General features: G+C 41.3%; 1 protein-coding gene across 1 annotated transcript; it reads right to left on the reverse strand.

Annotated features, from left to right (window-relative positions):
• Window positions 1–8292: 8292 nt before the first annotated feature.
• On the reverse strand, window positions 8293–14061 carry LOC139619883 (transmembrane protein 26). The gene is made up of 4 exons (XM_071474959.1): window positions 13866–14061; window positions 11663–11807; window positions 10319–11053; window positions 8293–8436 (listed from the first exon to the last, which is right to left on the reverse strand). The coding sequence occupies exons 1-4, from the start codon at window positions 14057–14059 to the stop codon at window positions 8293–8295; spliced, it is 1218 nt and encodes a 405-aa protein (XP_071331060.1). The 5' UTR covers window positions 14060–14061.
• Between the last annotated feature and the right edge of the window lie 3518 nt (window positions 14062–17579).

Raw genomic sequence — 17579 nt, forward strand, 5'->3', positions numbered from 1 at the left:
TGTCTTGTCTGGCCATGTGAGACTGCAAAGCCAAGAGGACCTTGGATCATTGTTTCCAACACCTCATCTGTGAGAAGGAAGTGGTTCCCGTAAAGGCAGACAAAGTGACAGATCAAAGTGTAGTGTGTGTGTTTGTCTGTGTGTGTTTAGTATCAGACAATATTATTATGCTATTATTGTAGGATTTTATTACAATTTGTTTCTTCACAATGATTTGGCAACATTTACTGTGTATTTCTCTGCATAAACATCTCATAATTAGTACCAGGTCAAATTTGAACCATAACACCACAGGTGTAACTTTTTTTAAATAGGCATTTAAAAAGAAAAAATATGATCAAAATGTATTTCATTGTATTTAGTAGGCCATTGTTGAGAAGGTAATAAAGTCTTGTTTTGATCGGAAACAATGTAAGGCATGTTTCACACATCTAAATTTGAACACAATAGACAAGTTAAAGAGACCAGGATTTGAACCAATTCTCACTGAGAACTATTGACCAATCTCTTTTTCATGTCAAAGATTTTAGAAAAATGTGTGTCCCAGCAATTACTTTTAATTGCAGAAAATAATAACATTTTTGAGATATTTCAATCAGGATTTCAGAATCACCACAGCACTGAAACCTCCCTCCTCAGGGTCACCCATGAACTGCCTTTGGCATCCTGTTAGGCACTGGGTAGGAACATCGGGCAAAGCGTTACAATGGTTCTCTTCCTACCTGTCAAACAGGACGTTCTGTGTCTCCATTTTATTTTCCCTGTACATGCTTCCCCTTGGGCATATAATTAAAAGACAAGGTAATTCCTTCCACTGCTTTGCTGATGATATGCAGATTTACTTTCCCCTCTCACCCCAGTTCACAAGGTTACTTGACTGCCTCCGTGATGACAAAAACTTCTACTTCAACAAAACATTTGAGTTTGTTGTAGTTGGTTCCAATGGCAGGATTTGCTTTGCCATCTGCTGGCATCCTGTTGAAACACATCAAACCTGTTGCGAAGAATCTTGGTGTTGTTTGTTAAATTTTGAGCAGCACAAAATAAAATGTGTGCAGCCTTGTTCTTTCCAATTGAGATATATATCCAAAATTCAATCCATTTTATCTTTTAAGGACACAGAGACCATTGTACATGCTTTCATCTCCTCACACCTCTACTATTGCAACAGCCTCTTCACCTGCCTTCACCAGAAATCCATTAACTCCAAACTGTACAGAATTCAGCTGCCAGACTTTTAACAGGACTTTTAACAAGTGACCACATAACATCAGTTTTAGCCTCTTTGAACAGGCTCCCAGTACATTTTAGAATTGATTTTAAGATCCTACCCTTCGCTTTCAAAGCTCTTCCCGGCCTCTCTCCATGCTGTATATCTGACCTTTTGACATCAGCTTGTAGCCTGAGGCAAAGCTAAAAACCATAGGTGAAATAGCTTTCACAGTCAGAGCTCCAAAAGTCTGGAACAAGCTGCCTGAGGAAATCAAGTCAGCAGAATCAGTGACCTCTTAAATCTCTTCATAAAACGTACTTTTATTGTAGAACTTTTCCTTTTCCTTTACAGAATTTTACTTTTATTGACTATTTATTTATTTATTTATTTATTTATTTCATAGATTTTTACTGATTGCTCTCTTGCAGGTGACACTACCTTTAGTCTATTTGCACTGATACTAAGATACTTTAATTTTTATTGTATTTCTGATTGCTTGTTTTAATTGTTGTCTTATATGACCTGCATGTTTTATTTTGCTGCCTTCTGTAAAGCACTTTGTAACATGGGTTTAGAAAAGTGCTCTATAAATAAATATTATTATTATTATTATTATTATTATTATTAAGGTTTTCCCATATGGAAAATTTTTTGTTGTTGTTTATTTAATTTTCTGTACCCTAGGAGTTAAAACTAACATGCAGAATAATAGCAGTGACAGTGGTCAGTGTTGGGCAGACGCTACATTTCTCAGTAGCGTGGTGTTAATATCGCTGTTTTCTGACTCAGATAGCTTTACAGTCATTTATTGATCAGGTAGTGCAGTAGCATCCACACAAGCATTTTCCTAAGCATTTCTGAAGCTTAAGCGCAGAGGATCTCTCTGCTGAGGTCTGAAATACAATGAATGATCAGTAATTATCAGTCACTCCATCGCCTTGATAATGAGCACACAGAGGTTAAATACTTGGCTCTCCCCGCCAGTCAGTCAGAGCTGAAGAAGCCTCCTGGATGATAGTTGAAGTGTCTTAAAGTATCCGCAACCAAGTCCATTGCCCTTGATTTAACTTTTCTTGGATAACTATGACCTGCATGACCGAGAATCTTCTCAGACATCTTGCATTATAAATATGACATTAAAGGGGAAAGTTTTTCTGCCACTGAACGTGGTTTCTTGGCCGGAGCCAGTTGCATTGATTGTAGCTTGACAAGAGCCTCGTCCATTGTTACGTTTACAGGACAAGAGGTTACAATACGCCTTCCGAGCAGTGTTACGTCTTCAGGGCAGATTGGAGGCCACAGTAAGTTGTTATCCAAGAGCGACTGGGGCTAACTGGTTAGCGTACTAACTTTAGTAGAAGAGGGAGTTCTGAGAAGAGTTAACATTGGCATTGCTTCCCAACTGTGGAGAAAGCTCTTAGCGAGTAAAGGAGTTTGATGCTGAACTTGCCACGTTTCTTCTTGACTGATAATTAAATAGCTGTTAATGCTAACACTGGCTTTATAGCAATCACAAAACTTTATATTTATAATAGTTCCTTTATGAAGACATTAAAGTGAATTTAAAAGAAAATAAAAGAAACAAATCAAAGGGTAAGGATTAAAAAGAGGTTACATATGTAGTTTATTGGAAAGTGAAAAAAATGATTTACCTAAAAAAGTAGCTCATGTTGGTGTCGTTTAGCTTGCTACGTTTCTGTGGGGGTAGCTTCAACACTGACAGCGACCTTGTACGTTCTTATCTATTTTCCATGTCTGTTATTTTAATTCTATTCCAGCTACCACTGCTTTGTATTGAGCATATTGCAACTGGCACCCACAATTAATTTTACATTTATGCACCTGTTTTTCAACCACCACGATGTCGGTGACTGCACAGTTAAAATGTGGTGCAAATGAGTCAGGAGTAAACAATCACCTTCACGGAGGACAGAATTAGGACATCGGCATCACAATGTTGGGATATCACAAGGCATATGGCTCAAACAACACTTGAGCTAAATTCAAAAATGTGTTGTTCATCGAGCGCTCTCAACTGTTCTAATTATGTCGTCCAGTCAGACAGCCGACTGCATTTCCTCATTAGAACTGGTGTCCCGACGTGGCCTTGCCCTCTATGACCAGAGGCCATGTTGTTGATTGGAAATGGGAAAAGTGGCAGCTCTCCCAGCACAGAGGAACTGGGGGATGGCAAAGGAGGCAGCCAATTAATATTTCAACAATACATCCTCTGTGGCCTGAGATTGACTGACAAAACTGCGAGCTGCCGTAGCAGTTATCTCCAAAACTGCCATGTGGGTAGGAATTCTGAATGCTCTGTTTAGAAAGGGATTTCCTATTCATTGCTCACTTTTGCATTCTGCATAAAATTGGTTACAGAAGCAATTAAGACTGGAGAAAAATGAAATGAATATAAATAAGGCTGAGAGACAACAAGCCGAAGTTATCAGGCACCTGAGGAGCTAATGGTCTTTTGGGGCTTTGGTTTGTCTTTGGATCAGGAATTAGCTGGAAGTTAAACTGAGCAAACTAATTCAGAACTGAAGGTGATGCCCTGAATTCCAGTTAATACTCAGGCTCCAGAAAAAGAAATGCCTTCTATAATTACAAACTCAACTGAAAACATGAACACTGAGAAGACACTATCTGCTGAGGAGGACTGGGAGATACGACTGAAAGTTTCAGCTTTCATTTGAAAAGTTCAGAAGCAAAAAGCTGTGTGTTTTTTAAGAAATCGTCTGCCTGCTCTTCACAAATTTATGAGTAAATGCCGTAGATTATTAGTTGATGAAGATGGTAAAAGTTGCATGGTTACATTATGAGCATCTCAAGGGTTTTTGGCCGTGCCAGCAGCAAGGCTTGGTCCGGATGCAAATTCCTCAAATGAAATTTTGGTCACACATTCATGGTCCCCTGAGGATGAATCCTACTCACTGAAGTGATCCCCTGACTCGACATGCTGACATGTTTTGGTGTGAAATATCTTAATGATGATTGAATGCATTGGTGTCATGAATCATACCCAGAGGATGAATTTTGATGACTTTTGTGATCCTCTGATGTTTTGTCTAGTTCCTCCATGAGGTAACAATTTAAATTTGCCCAGTATTTCTTTTTTCTTTTCAAATATTTTTTTTTCAAATTCTTGCAAAAAAGTGCCCTGAAGGCAGCACTGAAAAAAACCCAATATCAGTTGAGGTGCACATTATATTTTAAATATTTGTACTGCTTTGTCTTTGTCTTGCCGTCAAACAGCCCTTTCCTAATGTGAACTACATTTTCTTAACCAGTGAAGTACTGTATTACTATTCACTGTATTACACTGTAGATTAGCTGTTTGAGTCTGAAAGAGTGAATCATAGATGCACTTCTGCATATGAACATGGTAGTTCAGCAGTCGAGAAAATGTAGTTCCCAAGGAACTCAGAGAGCCTTGAGGAGAACTGCTGCTCCTCAGTAAGAGAAGTTAGCTTGCGTGGCTTTAATTTTCACCACGATTCTTGGATGTGTACTGGGCGCCACAGTCTGAGAGAAGACAACATTATGTTCACAGAGTTTTAGCAATTTAAAAGTTGCATTGTGATTTGCCATAAATTAACTTTGAACAGCACCGCTGCATCACACTCAAAATGGTACACAGCGTGAAAGCAAGACAGTTATGTACTGCAGCATCCATGATCCGCAACCAGTGAAGCAAAGCTCATTATTTTGCCGTCCGTGGCGTTACAAGAGTCGGTGTTCGGTGGATCCTCTGCTGCCTGTCAGAAAGTTGTGGAGTTCATTTGAAGTTTGCTTTTGTTTTCACTCGTACTCTCTTGCTGTAACATTTCAGTGGCATGTTGACGGGTTTATCTGTAGGACTGGAGGCTGATGAGGCACACCTTGGCGTGTTTGGACTTCCTGATTAGTTGACACAAAATAGGGAAATTGTGGCATGTGGTGAAAAAGCTCCATGCTGTCACGGCAAATGCACCTGCTCAGGTTGAGTGAATCTCTCTCTGCCTCTATCACTGTCTGCCTCCCTCTCTCTCTCTCCCGCTCTCTTTTTCTCGCTTCTGCAGCCTTCAGGTTCTGTTGGAAAAATCAATACCATGTTTACCTTATGTCTAAATATGCAAGATTTTGTAAGCAGCTAGTTGGAAGCTTAATTGCTTAATAGGCCTTGTGTTAACTGATGCAGAAATACAGCTTAATATTTACTGTGTTATTATTATATATCAGTGTAAGTTATTGACATTACACAGTTAGACGGATGGGATTTTTCTTCTGGATGTGGCTTGCAAGTAAATTCCTGGGAAGACTCAGACCTTGATCTGTGCTCATTCTCAGTTTTTATTGTATTGGCTACATACTGTATTTGCTATTTGTGTTAGTGTTTGTTTGGAACAACTGAAAATATCATTTACATGCTTTATCCTCTTCATTCTGACAAGTTTTCTTTGTCATTTAATTTTTTTCTAACAAAAATAGTAGCTACCACACACAGACCCTCGGGGGCCCAAAAGGAAGTTCATTGTATGCCCATTAGCTTGTGGCAATCTCATAAATTGTTCCATTCAGAGTGAACGTTTATTCTTGACCCTGGGAGCAGTTGCTTGGGAAGAAAAAGAGTAATAGCTTAATCTGGAGCTTTTAACTACATATCAGAGTCTTCCTGAGCAGAAAGAGTTTGCACAGTTGTCATGGAGATAGCTCATCACTTGTCATCATGTGACTTTGAGTTTAATGGGTTTTTAGTTTAGTTTTGTTTTTGTGAAACTGCAAATTTCTGCATGGCGCGTGCAAGGTGTCTGCGGCACGTCTTTCATTTAGTTAGGGCGGACACACTGTCTCTGTGACACGACCCTGAGATGTACAGCTCACCCCTCATGGCTGCGTCATGGGATCTAAAGACTCAGTTTCCCCAGAAGCTTGTGAACAAACAAGAAAGGCAAATGTTCAGGGCCCCAGGCTGCTAGGGGGCCCCTGAGGGCTGACAACCTCTACACCACAGGAATGTCTCAAAATCTTGCTCCCTCCCCCTTAGACAACCAAAAAGTTGTTAATTTTACTAACATGACCATTTGGAATTAAAATAAAAGTTTAGATTTTATAAATTTTTCATTGGTGTCTGATTTTTTAATAGTGATAAATTTTTCCTGAGGGCCATAACAGACTCTAGAATCACCACTTAGTCTCTTGCCTATTTTTCACGCAACACACACAGTTCCCAACAAACTAGACAGGGAAAAGACCTGTTGATAGTCATTCTGATATCATACCAGCAACATTACATAGAATTGACACTTTTCATTATAGTTTCAATGTCAAGGCTGAATCTGACACAGACATGAAAAAAATATATATATATATCTATATATATATAGATATATATATAGATATATATATTATACCATTTCAGCAGCTGCATGTGGAGACAGTGGCATTTTCTGTCAAAACTAAATCTGAAATTAATTTATAATTAAAATAAATCCAATATTCAAGCAGCAATAGTCCTGTAGCATTTTGGTTGTGTATTTAGATAAATGAGGGAATCCGTTGCTGCTTAATGCCGACTTTCGCAAACATTTTTGGAGATGTCAAAATACTGACACACACTCTTAGAACCCAAAAATTTCAAGGGTAACAAAAAAAAATGCAGTGTACTACTGCTAATACTGCTACAGGTAGTATTAGGTCAGCAGATGACATGCAGCAAAGGGCCATAGGTCGGACTCGAACCTGTAACACTGGGGTTAAATGTAGGCCTAGATAATAAAAATAAAAAATAAAAAATTGAAAAAATGAAATATAAACCTGTGTTTTACCAACTGAGCCATCAGTGCGTCAGAAACAGTATCGTCACCATACTTCCACTTCCACTTTAGGCTCTAACTGGTTTGCTTTTACTTGACATTACAAAATTCACAGCACAGGACATGGGACAAATTGCGTCCTATTGATGCAGTATTGCATATATGGGTCCAAATATTATACGGGAAATCTAAAAGAAGCCCACAAGAGTCTCAGCCACAGCAGTTCAGTGACACAACTGCCATGCACATGCAGTGCAGGCAGTGTGTGCCCAGCGAGACCGGATATGAAGCAAAAATTGTTGTTCGAATCTAGATTCAATATCTGTATTTTTAAGTTTATTCAGTTGCTTTGTGCATATGTGATATTTATTTCCTACATATTTTGTGTGTCTTCAAATAACCACAAGCAGTGACTGACCCAGGGCAAGTCTGATTATACCAAACTATAACAAAGCCTGCTGCGTGCTGTGTATCTCAAGGTGACAGGACACAGACACACAGCAATGAGAGAGGAAGCAAGGAGAGGTCAGCAGGGGCGCATCACTTAATTTTGCCCCCTCGTGGTTTAACCCATACCTGCCACTGCAAAAAAAATGAAAACATAAAAGTGGATACGTTTGTTTTTATTTATTTGTGTATTTTGTATTTTCCAAGAAAGCACACCTGAATGTGCAACAAGTTCCATCTATGATTTCCACATCCTTGGCAAAGTGTGGTCTAAACTTTGATTTTATCAAAGCTTGAGGGAGCAGTAATCAAGCAAAATCAGCTCAAGGACCGTACTGTAACTAAAAAATGTAAGAGCAGTTGGTGGAGTACCTTCAGTGTGACTAATACTCTCATCACTCCGACCATGATGTGTTGTCGGTGATCAGTTATTCCAGTTTTTGAAGTTTGAAAGATTAAGTGGGAAATGATGCGCAAGGACTTTGCTTTTAACGCTGCTTAATGAATCGATATAATCAGAGATGTACACATAGACGCTTTTAAAGAGCACCTGAAGGCAGCATCGCTCGCCTCCGTGTGAGCAGATATTTTACAGTTGAGAGCTTATGAGGGTTGATTTTTTTTCATATATATATGTTATCCATGTGCAGTGGAGTTGCAGGCTTTGAGTTTCCACGCTCTCTTTCTCTCTCTCTCTCTCTTTCTATCTATGTAGGGCAGCCCGTGGATCAGCTGACATCCCCATCCTCCCACATGCCCACACAATCTTGTTAAAGCATGCAGTTAATCTGAAGAGGAAAAGGACTCTCTTCACAAGCAAGCGGCTCTTTCATCACCCTATTGTGTTGCCCACATCATGTTGTCATAGGAATATCGGATTCTCCCAAAACTCAGGTGCTCGGGAGAAGCTGCGCCCACGTATTGTCTCCGTGTGATGTCATTTCCCTGGGAGTGACCTTGTAAATTGGGAATCGTGTAGCACTTCAGGAGCATAGACGGAATTATGTTACTGGAAGATTTAATTTATCTCAGCGGGGACTCTCTGTTACTTTTTCTCATCTTTCTCTTAAGAGTTGGCTCCACCATCAATAATTTAGACCAAAGTGCCTCCACAAAGATGAAACAGAGGAAATACAGAAGTGCTCTCCAGCAAATTCTCTGGAAGTAGCCTACAGTCGTCAATTTAGGAAATCACGCTCATGCTCTGTGCGTTGTATATTTAAGCCTATAGCCTACAACAAAAAGAGGAAAACACATAAGTGCTCGCTTTCTCTCCTCTCCTTCTCTATTTTTCTTTTATCAAGAGCTTCTTGAAAACACAGAGTCCTAACTTGTTCAGAGATTCATCTCCTATCATCATCTCCCAGGCCAGGTGAAGTACAAAAATTTGATGGACACAGATACAAGGCAGTGCTAGAAAGGCCCCTGATTGAATTGCCACTTGCTGCTGCTGCTGTTGCTGCTCTTCATTCCCAGTCTACCCAACACGGTGTAAGAGACACGGAGTGAGAGGGTCATGCTTAAATGCAGAAGGGCTACGTCCCAGCCCCGGTTTGACAGGATAGGTATTGTCTGGTGCTGCCTCTGTTTGTCCCCACCATGAAGTGGCTGGAAACCTTGAGACCCCGAGCCCCCGGATCAAACGGTTCTCTGTCTTTATAGGCTCTCAAAGAGTCTCTCGCTTTTGTGGGCTGTGGAAGAATATCTCAAATAGCACCTTCCATCTCTCAAAAGAGAGAAATTGAGAGCAAATCACGTTGAACTTGAACAACTCCCACATAATCACGAGTGTGCTTTTGCAGACATAATAAAAATGCACTGAGCTCTCAAAGAGGCTTCCATGGGCTGATTGTGCTCAAGAGGAAAATGAACCTTGACAAGTGAAGCAAACCTCTTCACTCTCCTCCTGCTTGTTACACTGTATGAGGTGTCTCTACATTGACTAGACTGGTAATTACATAGCCGTTGCCTGAAGGTGACTAAATCTTTTGAATTAATTTATCACATGAATTCCCACAAACTTGCATCATTACGTCCAACAAAAACCCACAGAGCAAATTTTCATTCTAACTTCGACACTGCCACCACTGTGTTACTGTGTTGTTCTCTCAGTTTTCTTTTCTATGTAAGTGCCATGCATGTTACAGTCAAGTGAACACTGTATTTGTGCGGTGCTTTGGTTGACTTGGCAACACTGCCATCTCATGGTGATCACAGCAAAAGGAAATCTGCACGACACCTTTCTGAAGCATCTTTATTAGAAAAGGTTTATTAATTAAAGCAACACATGTTATCATCATCACAAACTGCCACGCCGATTCAGATCATATAACATTGTTTCCCTGTCAAAGACATCATCATCATCGTAATTTTATTAGAAATGCATATGCACAACATAATGGAATCACATTATCCCCAAGCTGCTGCTGATTAAAACAAATTAGTTGGACTGTAAAGCATAAATCACATGATGATTTGCTTTCAGTTATAGCGTTTTAATTCCTTCATGTATTAGAGAGACTGACAGCTCATGTTAAACTTGTTGAATTGGTTCTCTTCACTGGAGGAACCTCCTCTAAATGAAACACCACGATTGTTTTTTTTGAAAGGTTTTATCAGAGGGAGTTGCATAAATTCATCTCTGATCTTTTCAGTAGGGACTTATTCTCTTCTCTTGTGGTCTATTTCTAGTTACTGAACCTCCAGAGAGCCGAGACTGTCTCTCTGAATGAGGCTTAGATGCAAGAGATGGCAGATGGGTTCGACTTATCTCTTGGTGTGTGAAAGCCATAACCTCCATCCCCACACCCCACACCCCCAAGGGCCAAAGTCATGCCTCACGGCATTTTGAGCTTTTCTGTACCTGGACACCTCTCTGATCCTCCTCCCTCTGAGGCCCCATCTCTGTGTCTTTATGACAGCTCTGCTCTCCACACCACTCCTCTCTCCCTGTGTCCTCCTGTTTCTCCTCCACCTCCGCCTCCCCTCCCCTCTGGGTTCGACACCAGACCACCAGAGCAGCACACTTCTCCAAACCCCATTCCCCTACCTGCTGCTCGCACTGAACCACAAAGATCCGGTAAAGCTCCAGCAGGACAATGAGGATGTTCTTGCAGGTGAAGAAGATCATGAGCTGGTTCAGCACCTGCTCCTGAAACATGAGGTAGAGCCGGTAAAGCAGGAATGGGCCGTCTTGGAGTCCCACTGTCAGCAGCAAGCTCCACACCTCACTGGAGCAACAGGAGGCGAACGAGGGTGGAGAACCAGGGCAGCAGAGACCACCCGTCCTCCTCTGGGGAGACTTACCCTTCGTGGGTCGTGTCTGAGTGAGCACCAGTGGAAACTGCATGAGTGCCCACGAGAAGAGGGCCAGGCCGATGATGACAACCACCCGGTTGGTTTTGACTTCAGGCTCCCTGAAGGTGTCAAAGATGTCCAGGATGTCGGCACCCAGTCCCACGTAGACCATTAGGAGCTGGGATAGCTGGTCCCGGGACATGTCCCCCTTGGGCATCAGCCAGCGACCCAGAACCAAAACTATGAGCATGGTTTGCTCCAGGCCAGCCACCCAGTTCTCTGGGTCCAGCTCCACGATGCCCTGGGTCAAGGAAACAGCAGCGTTTGTGAAATTAGAGAATGAATTTCTCACAGTTTGTCCACAGAGCAAAGAATTGGTTGGTTTCTTCTCTGTTTCAATATATTTTTGATCAGTCATTTGTATGAATATATAACGATGTTTTATCTTAGTGTGTGAAAAGAAAAAAAAAGTGTAATCACTGAAACACATTTGCATCTCCTCTCTGGTGTGGATATGATTCTGATGACTTGTGAGTCTGCCCGTCATTGTGTCAGGGTTCACTGAGTTTATCCTGACACAGGCCCTTAACATTTCACCACGAATGTTCCTGAAACACTACATCTTCAAAAGCTGCCACCCAGCCTCGAGCACAGCCAAGGGCCAAAAAAGCTCCCAAATCCTACATGAAAGAAACTGCACTAAAACCATCCCAGAAGGGGAGAGATCTGAGAGTTTTTCAAGCAGGAGCCTATCAGGACTTCATCTCAATGTGTCTATTACACATTTCCTGCAACTAATAGTTTATCCGCCCCCTTGCTAGATTTAAATCTTATCTGATATCAGGTGTTCCTTTAATGTGGCTGTATGGAGGGTGAGGCAGGGAGGGCAGTTTTGTGTTGGGATGCCTACCGCTGTGATTGGGATGTGAGCCAGCAAATGAAACTCAGGGCCTGAGGAGTTGTAGACGGGCAGCTTGGACTGCAGCAGGCTCAGCTCCAGAAACCAAATGGATGGAATGACAGTACTGAGGTAGAGGAAAACCATGGGGGAGAACCTAAAAGAGGACCGCCAAAGGAGAGGGATGAAGGGGGGGAAAGGTGGGGGTGGGGTATTTTTAGTGGCACTTTTATTTATTTATTTATTTATTTAGTTATTTTTTGCCGCTTGCTAAAGAAGAAAGAGTCCCCCCCCCCCCCCCCAAAAGAAGCATCGAATTTCAGACAGGCAATTATTCTCATCATATATGCAAATCCCACTTGACAGTGCAAAGCCTTCTCCATGAGGAGAGAACTTCAAAGTAAGACTCAGTGAGAAAGAGAGAGGCCTGAAGAAAGCTCGTGTCTGAGGATGCTCACTGAGTATGTGCTGGAGTGCTGGCGTTTTTGAATGAGAAGCCGCTTGGTGTTGACTGAGGTGTGAAACTAAATGCTTACATCCTTTTTGAGGCTCACATAATAAAGGTTGATGCGAGCTTATGTTTAGTCAAGCCAAATTAAAAAAAGAAAAAAGCCTGCTGGTCAGAAATGACTCAAGCCAGCAGGGGACTTTTTGAGAGAGGCTGTGACAGAGAAGTGATAGCAGCCTCGCAACATCAGCTCAGTGCAAGACAGAGCAATAACACAGCAGAGGCATATATTTGTTTTTGATAGACAGTGAAAGAGAGATAGAGAGTTGCAGGGGATAACAGAGGATTCAGTGGCAGAGAATATTACAGGCCTTACACAAGCTGACTCTCACCACCCTGGGCAGATGGGTTGTAAAGTGTTCACACATTCGAAAGTTATTTACTCCCCGCACAAAACAGTTTTCCAATGTCTGGCTTCATCACCTCAATCCTCATGTCATCGCTCTAAACAGAGAAAAAGCAGTGGGTGAGCATCTGGCTCATACATGCTAATTTAGCCCATAAACACATTTTTTTTAATCCTAGCTGAGGCAGGAGAAAGAACCTTTCACTCCTATTAAATGATTTATTTCTTGTTGTTTAACCGTTAAAGGGAGATTCCAACAACTTTACAAACGCAGCTAGTGAGGAATACTACAGCGCTCTGCCTGTGATCCCAGATCAGCCCTTAAATACAGTTGTTCAGCAGCCTTGGTTTGTCAGAGTGGATCAAAGTACTATGGCATTTATATTGTGGTGATTCTTTTTAGCCACGCTAGCAGTGTGGCTAAAAGACTGGAATATCTCAACAACTATTGATTGTTTTGCCATCAGATTCAGCGCAGACATCCAGGATCTCCAGAGGATGAAACTCTGCTGATCCTCTGAAGTTTTCCTCTCGCACCAGCAGAAGATCAAATTAACAACACGCATGAGGTGGTGACCGTGCTACATGTTGCACCTGCTAATCATGAACATGTAAGGGCTGTCACTGTGCACGTGCTGACGTTAGCGTTTAGCTCGAAGCCCCTGCGGTGCCTGTGCTGTGGACTCTGAAACTTAGTATTAATCTTGTTTAAATATTCATCATCATCATGCACGACAAGTGAAAATCATGGTAAGCTACAGGAGCTCAGTTCCCCCGTATATAAGTTCAGTAATTTGAAAACATCACACGATTAAGCCAAATTCATGATCACACTCACATTTACATCTCTGACTCTGATTAAACATGACTAATAAATCTCTTGCAAAACTAACACATTTGAATTATACCAGAACCTGAGCATTCAGTCAGCTTGTCAGCGTTACCAGGCATCCGTCAACGTTCAGTTGATAAATGATGATGAAGTGAAACGACTGAACAGATGCACAAAAAATTCTTTGATAAATGTAAAGTATCACTTGAGAGATTTGTCAAATATATTTTGCTAAAAATTACCTTTTTATGCAAATAAAAAAATAACTGAAAGAACCAGTGCTGCTCCTGCTCCACTACTATCAGCACAACTAGTAGTATTATTGTGATATTAGTAATAATAAAGTGTAACCTGATAATTAGAGTAATTAAATCTAAAGACTTCCTATACTTCACACTTCGCAGTCTACAGTACACATTCTACAATAATAACGTGATGTGGATTGAAAGTCCAGTATCAACCTGGTCCTGATATTAACACAGTGTAGAAGCTGAATATGGGAACGTGCTTGTTTTTGTGCTACCATTACCATTTCCACTCTGCATTGCGGGTGCACTTCAGAGTGACTGCCATTTCCACGCCCAGCAGAGCCACGCCCGTCAGCAGCAGCCAATAGAGTGGCTCCCCTTTAACGGCCACCACACGCCACACTGTCACCACCCCGTGGACTGCAAACAGGAAGCGACTCAGCAAAGCCAACAGGATGTTCAAGAGGCGGCACATCATGAGCTGCGGAAAACCTGTAAAGAAGATAGCTTTGTCACGTCTCATTAGGTTTTATGAGACTCACTGAAACCCGCTGTTAATGAGGGAAATTTGTTTTTTTAAAGATAAAAAAGTTGTAAATTGAGTTTCGGCGGATTTGCCACCCAGTGCATTCTTGGATGTCTTCTTTCTTTAATTTAGTGATGCACACTATGTTAAATAGAGGGGCATGATGTTAAATGACCAAGCAGAAAATCCCTTTTTTGTTGCTACATTTACTTTTCAACAAATCATTCATGCAAAAGGCTGATGGAAGTTGAGGCTGATTCAGCGTTTTCACAAAAAGCTTCTACAGTCTACAATGCAATAGTCAATAGACATAAAGTTGTGAGTCAACAATTTTAAAGATGAAACTGATAACAAAAATTGCAGCAAGAGAAAAACATATAAATGAGAAGTACTTTACTTCAAACTTTTTTTTTACCAGTGTCTCAAAGGTTACAACAATAAAGTGGTTTATGTCCTATATAGTTTTTTTCTGGTGTATTACTGTAATAAACTCACTAAAGGTTTTTGCAGAGTGAAGAATGGGAAACTGCCCAAGGCCACTTCGATTTGATTGCATTTTGCACTAAATTTAAGGAAGAAACTCACACAGACCAACACTGTCAGACTGCCAAAAACCCAACCAACTATGAAAAATTTGTGAACACTTATGTAACCACCCACATCTCTACACATAACACCCCTGGTTCAGCCTTCATTATCAATAGCTATTGCATGATGTCAGTGTGAAAACAGTTCTCACTGTCAATTAGTCGGCACTATAAAAGCTTCTGAGCTTTTGTGGGAACCCAAAGCGAGCAGTAATTTGTAAGCAAGCGTTAGACAAACTGATCTTCAGTCAATATTAAAGGACTCCAGGAGGCTTTGCATGCATTTGCTTAAATTTGATCTCTGGATCTCTGTGGACTATTGTGATGACTCAGAAGCAGTGCATGCTGGTTGCATAGTGGTTAAGGTGCATACTTTGAAACCCAATTCTACCAAGTCAAACCCAAGTCTTAACCCTCTTGATGGTTGTTTTGATATTTTTTCCTTTCCTTACTCAAAGTGCACAGTTTTCAGTGAACTACAACAAAATGTTAGGAAGTCATTTAAAAAAAAACACTTTTTTCACTTTCCAGCAAATGTGAATAACTCATCTCCATTTATAAAATGTTATTAAATCACCAACAAAGGGTTTTTACTAAAATCCATTGGGTCTGAAGTTGTAAATGGTAGGTGGTCAAAGTCAAAGCAAACAGAATACCAGAAGAGCACGAATGCTAGCCAGAGGGGTTTTCAACATCCTGGCAACCCAAAAAATGTGTTATTATTAAAGGCTTATAACTGATCTATAAATCATTAGTAAATGACTTATTAACCATAAATAAAGCAATTAGTTGCAACAGTATTTAACACCTCTAAAGTGAGCCTTCTTACAAAGTGGAACTGAAATGTGCTATTACCTGTGTTGTGTGCTGGTATCATGAATACCAATATGCCTTGAACAGAATTTATGCAATATGTATGACTGCATGCAGTACAGACCTACAGTACAAGCTGGACTCCCCGCTGAGATCAGTGTCTTCAGTGTGTCTCCCAAACGTTGTGCTGCACTGTGGTAGAAAATGACAGCACCACAACAGTCACACACACTGACCTGGTCTGTATCTGCCCTTTTAAATGACGGCCACATCCCAGACACTACTGGATGAGTAGTCAGAAGTGTGTGTGTGAGTGTGTGAGTGTGTATGTGTTCAATGGGGAGTGACTACTGTTCAAGTCCACTGGAGTAGAGTATCAGTAAGCCCTAGTGCGTTCCACAAGTGTGTGTGTGTGTGTGTGTGTGTGTGTGTGTGTGTGTGTGTGTGTGTGTGTGTGTGTGTGTGTGTGTGTGTGTGTGTGTCTCTGTCTCCTTGGTGCCACTGCAGGAGATAACGTTTCCTGCCCCTTGCGCCCACATCTTCATCGCCATCCGTCATGATGTCATCTCTCCTGGCCCAGAACAAAGTTATCTCCCTGGGAGAAGCGGGCCTGCCTCGCTCCCTGCTCAGAGAGCACCCAGCCCTGCCCAGCTCCCACCCATGCCTGCTCTGCCTCTGCACTGCTGGCCCCGATAACAGTCTCGCTCCCTGGCCTCCGTGCACACAAAAACACGGTGCAGCAGGAGGGAAAGGAGATGCCGGTGGCCCCCCCAAGCAATCACTACAGTGTGTGGGTATGTTACTGCTGCTGCATCAGAATGAGGATGCCTTGTGGGTCAATGCTGTCCACGAATGTCAAGCCTGTCAATCCACTGAACCACTAAAGTGAATCGCAGGCAGATGACTGATAAGATGTTTTTTTTTTATTATATGGTCAGTGTGTAAATCCTAAACATTGGTCAGGAAATGATAAGTGTAGAGGTGCCATTATTCCTACATCCCTCTCTGATGGTATTTTTGCCCTTCTGCCACTGAGGCCTTAAACATGCGTTATTAGATTTTTTTTTTTTTTTTTGCCTCTTGGGGGCAGCAGTAACAAGCTGTAAACACACAAATCAATGAGCAATTTACACATCCAGCAGACAAAGAGCAACATTAGCATTCATTTTCTGTGTGGCTGATGTCCACATACCCACTCACCACATACCCACTCTCCTCTTAGCTCTGTTTTAGTCTCTGTTTTAGTTTCCACCAACTCCTGAGAAAAATATGTCTATGTAGAATATGCTAAAGAAGCTACTCAGTAACACTGTGTAGTAGTCAACACTGTAGCACCTCTGCTCTGTCAGAGAGCAGTGAGAATGAACCAAATCAATACAGTCAATGACCAGAAATCTGAAACAATAAGGGTCGTGTGATAATTGTCTAATTAATGGAGTAATTGGGTTCATCTCTACATGCTACATCATTTCATCCACTGTTAAAATAAAAGTCTGAGGTGTGTTCAGACTGAATGCAAGGCTAGTTGTTGGAGCAACATGATTGCATATAAAGTCAATGCTGAATGCATTGTAGTGCTATGCTAACGTATCTGGATTGCTCTTGATGGTGCGAAATGAGGCAAAAACATATCAGTGGGAAAATTGTTTCAACATGAGGGAAGAATTCACACTCATGCTGAGGTCTTATGATGTGCAGAGATCAGATGAAAAGGAAGGAAGAGAAACACAGATTTTAAAGCAGTGGGTGTAGGAGCTGTCACTCACACCCAGCACAGACACATAGTGCATGTATTCGCTGTAACTAGCTTTTGTACAGTTGCTGCATTAGCTGTTTGGGGCAAATTAACATGGATCCCTACCATCCCTACCCTCAGATACAACACATATTATTGTACCAGTGACAGGCATACTGAACCCTGGTTGTCATGGTAACAATTCTAAACACGTACTGAATGTCATGGATAAAAGAAACAATAGTGAATATCGACGAATACTTTCCTTCATAATTTTTACAGCTGCTGGAGTGAGCCCACCAATAAAACATAAGTATGGGTCATAAGAAGCTGC

The sequence above is a fragment of the Trachinotus anak genome, unplaced genomic scaffold (genome assembly GCF_046630095.1).
Source record: "Trachinotus anak isolate AG129_WGS33_773 ecotype Australia unplaced genomic scaffold, CSIRO_AGI_Tana_v1 ptg000004l, whole genome shotgun sequence".
NCBI classification, from domain to species: domain Eukaryota; kingdom Metazoa; phylum Chordata; class Actinopteri; order Carangiformes; family Carangidae; genus Trachinotus; species Trachinotus anak.

Coding starts and splice junctions, on each gene's coding strand:
- LOC139619883 (XM_071474959.1), bottom strand. CDS start 14,059: ATGTGCCGCCTCTTGAACATCCTGTTGGCTTTGCTGAGTCGCTTCCTG. Junction 11,808..13,865: donor CGCAATGCAGAGTGGAAATG/GTAATGGTAGCA, acceptor GTCCTCTTTTAG/GTTCTCCCCCATGGTTTTCC. Junction 8,437..10,318: donor AGGATCAGAGAGGTGTCCAG/GTACAGAAAAGC, acceptor ATGCTCCTGAAG/TGCTACACGATTCCCAATTT.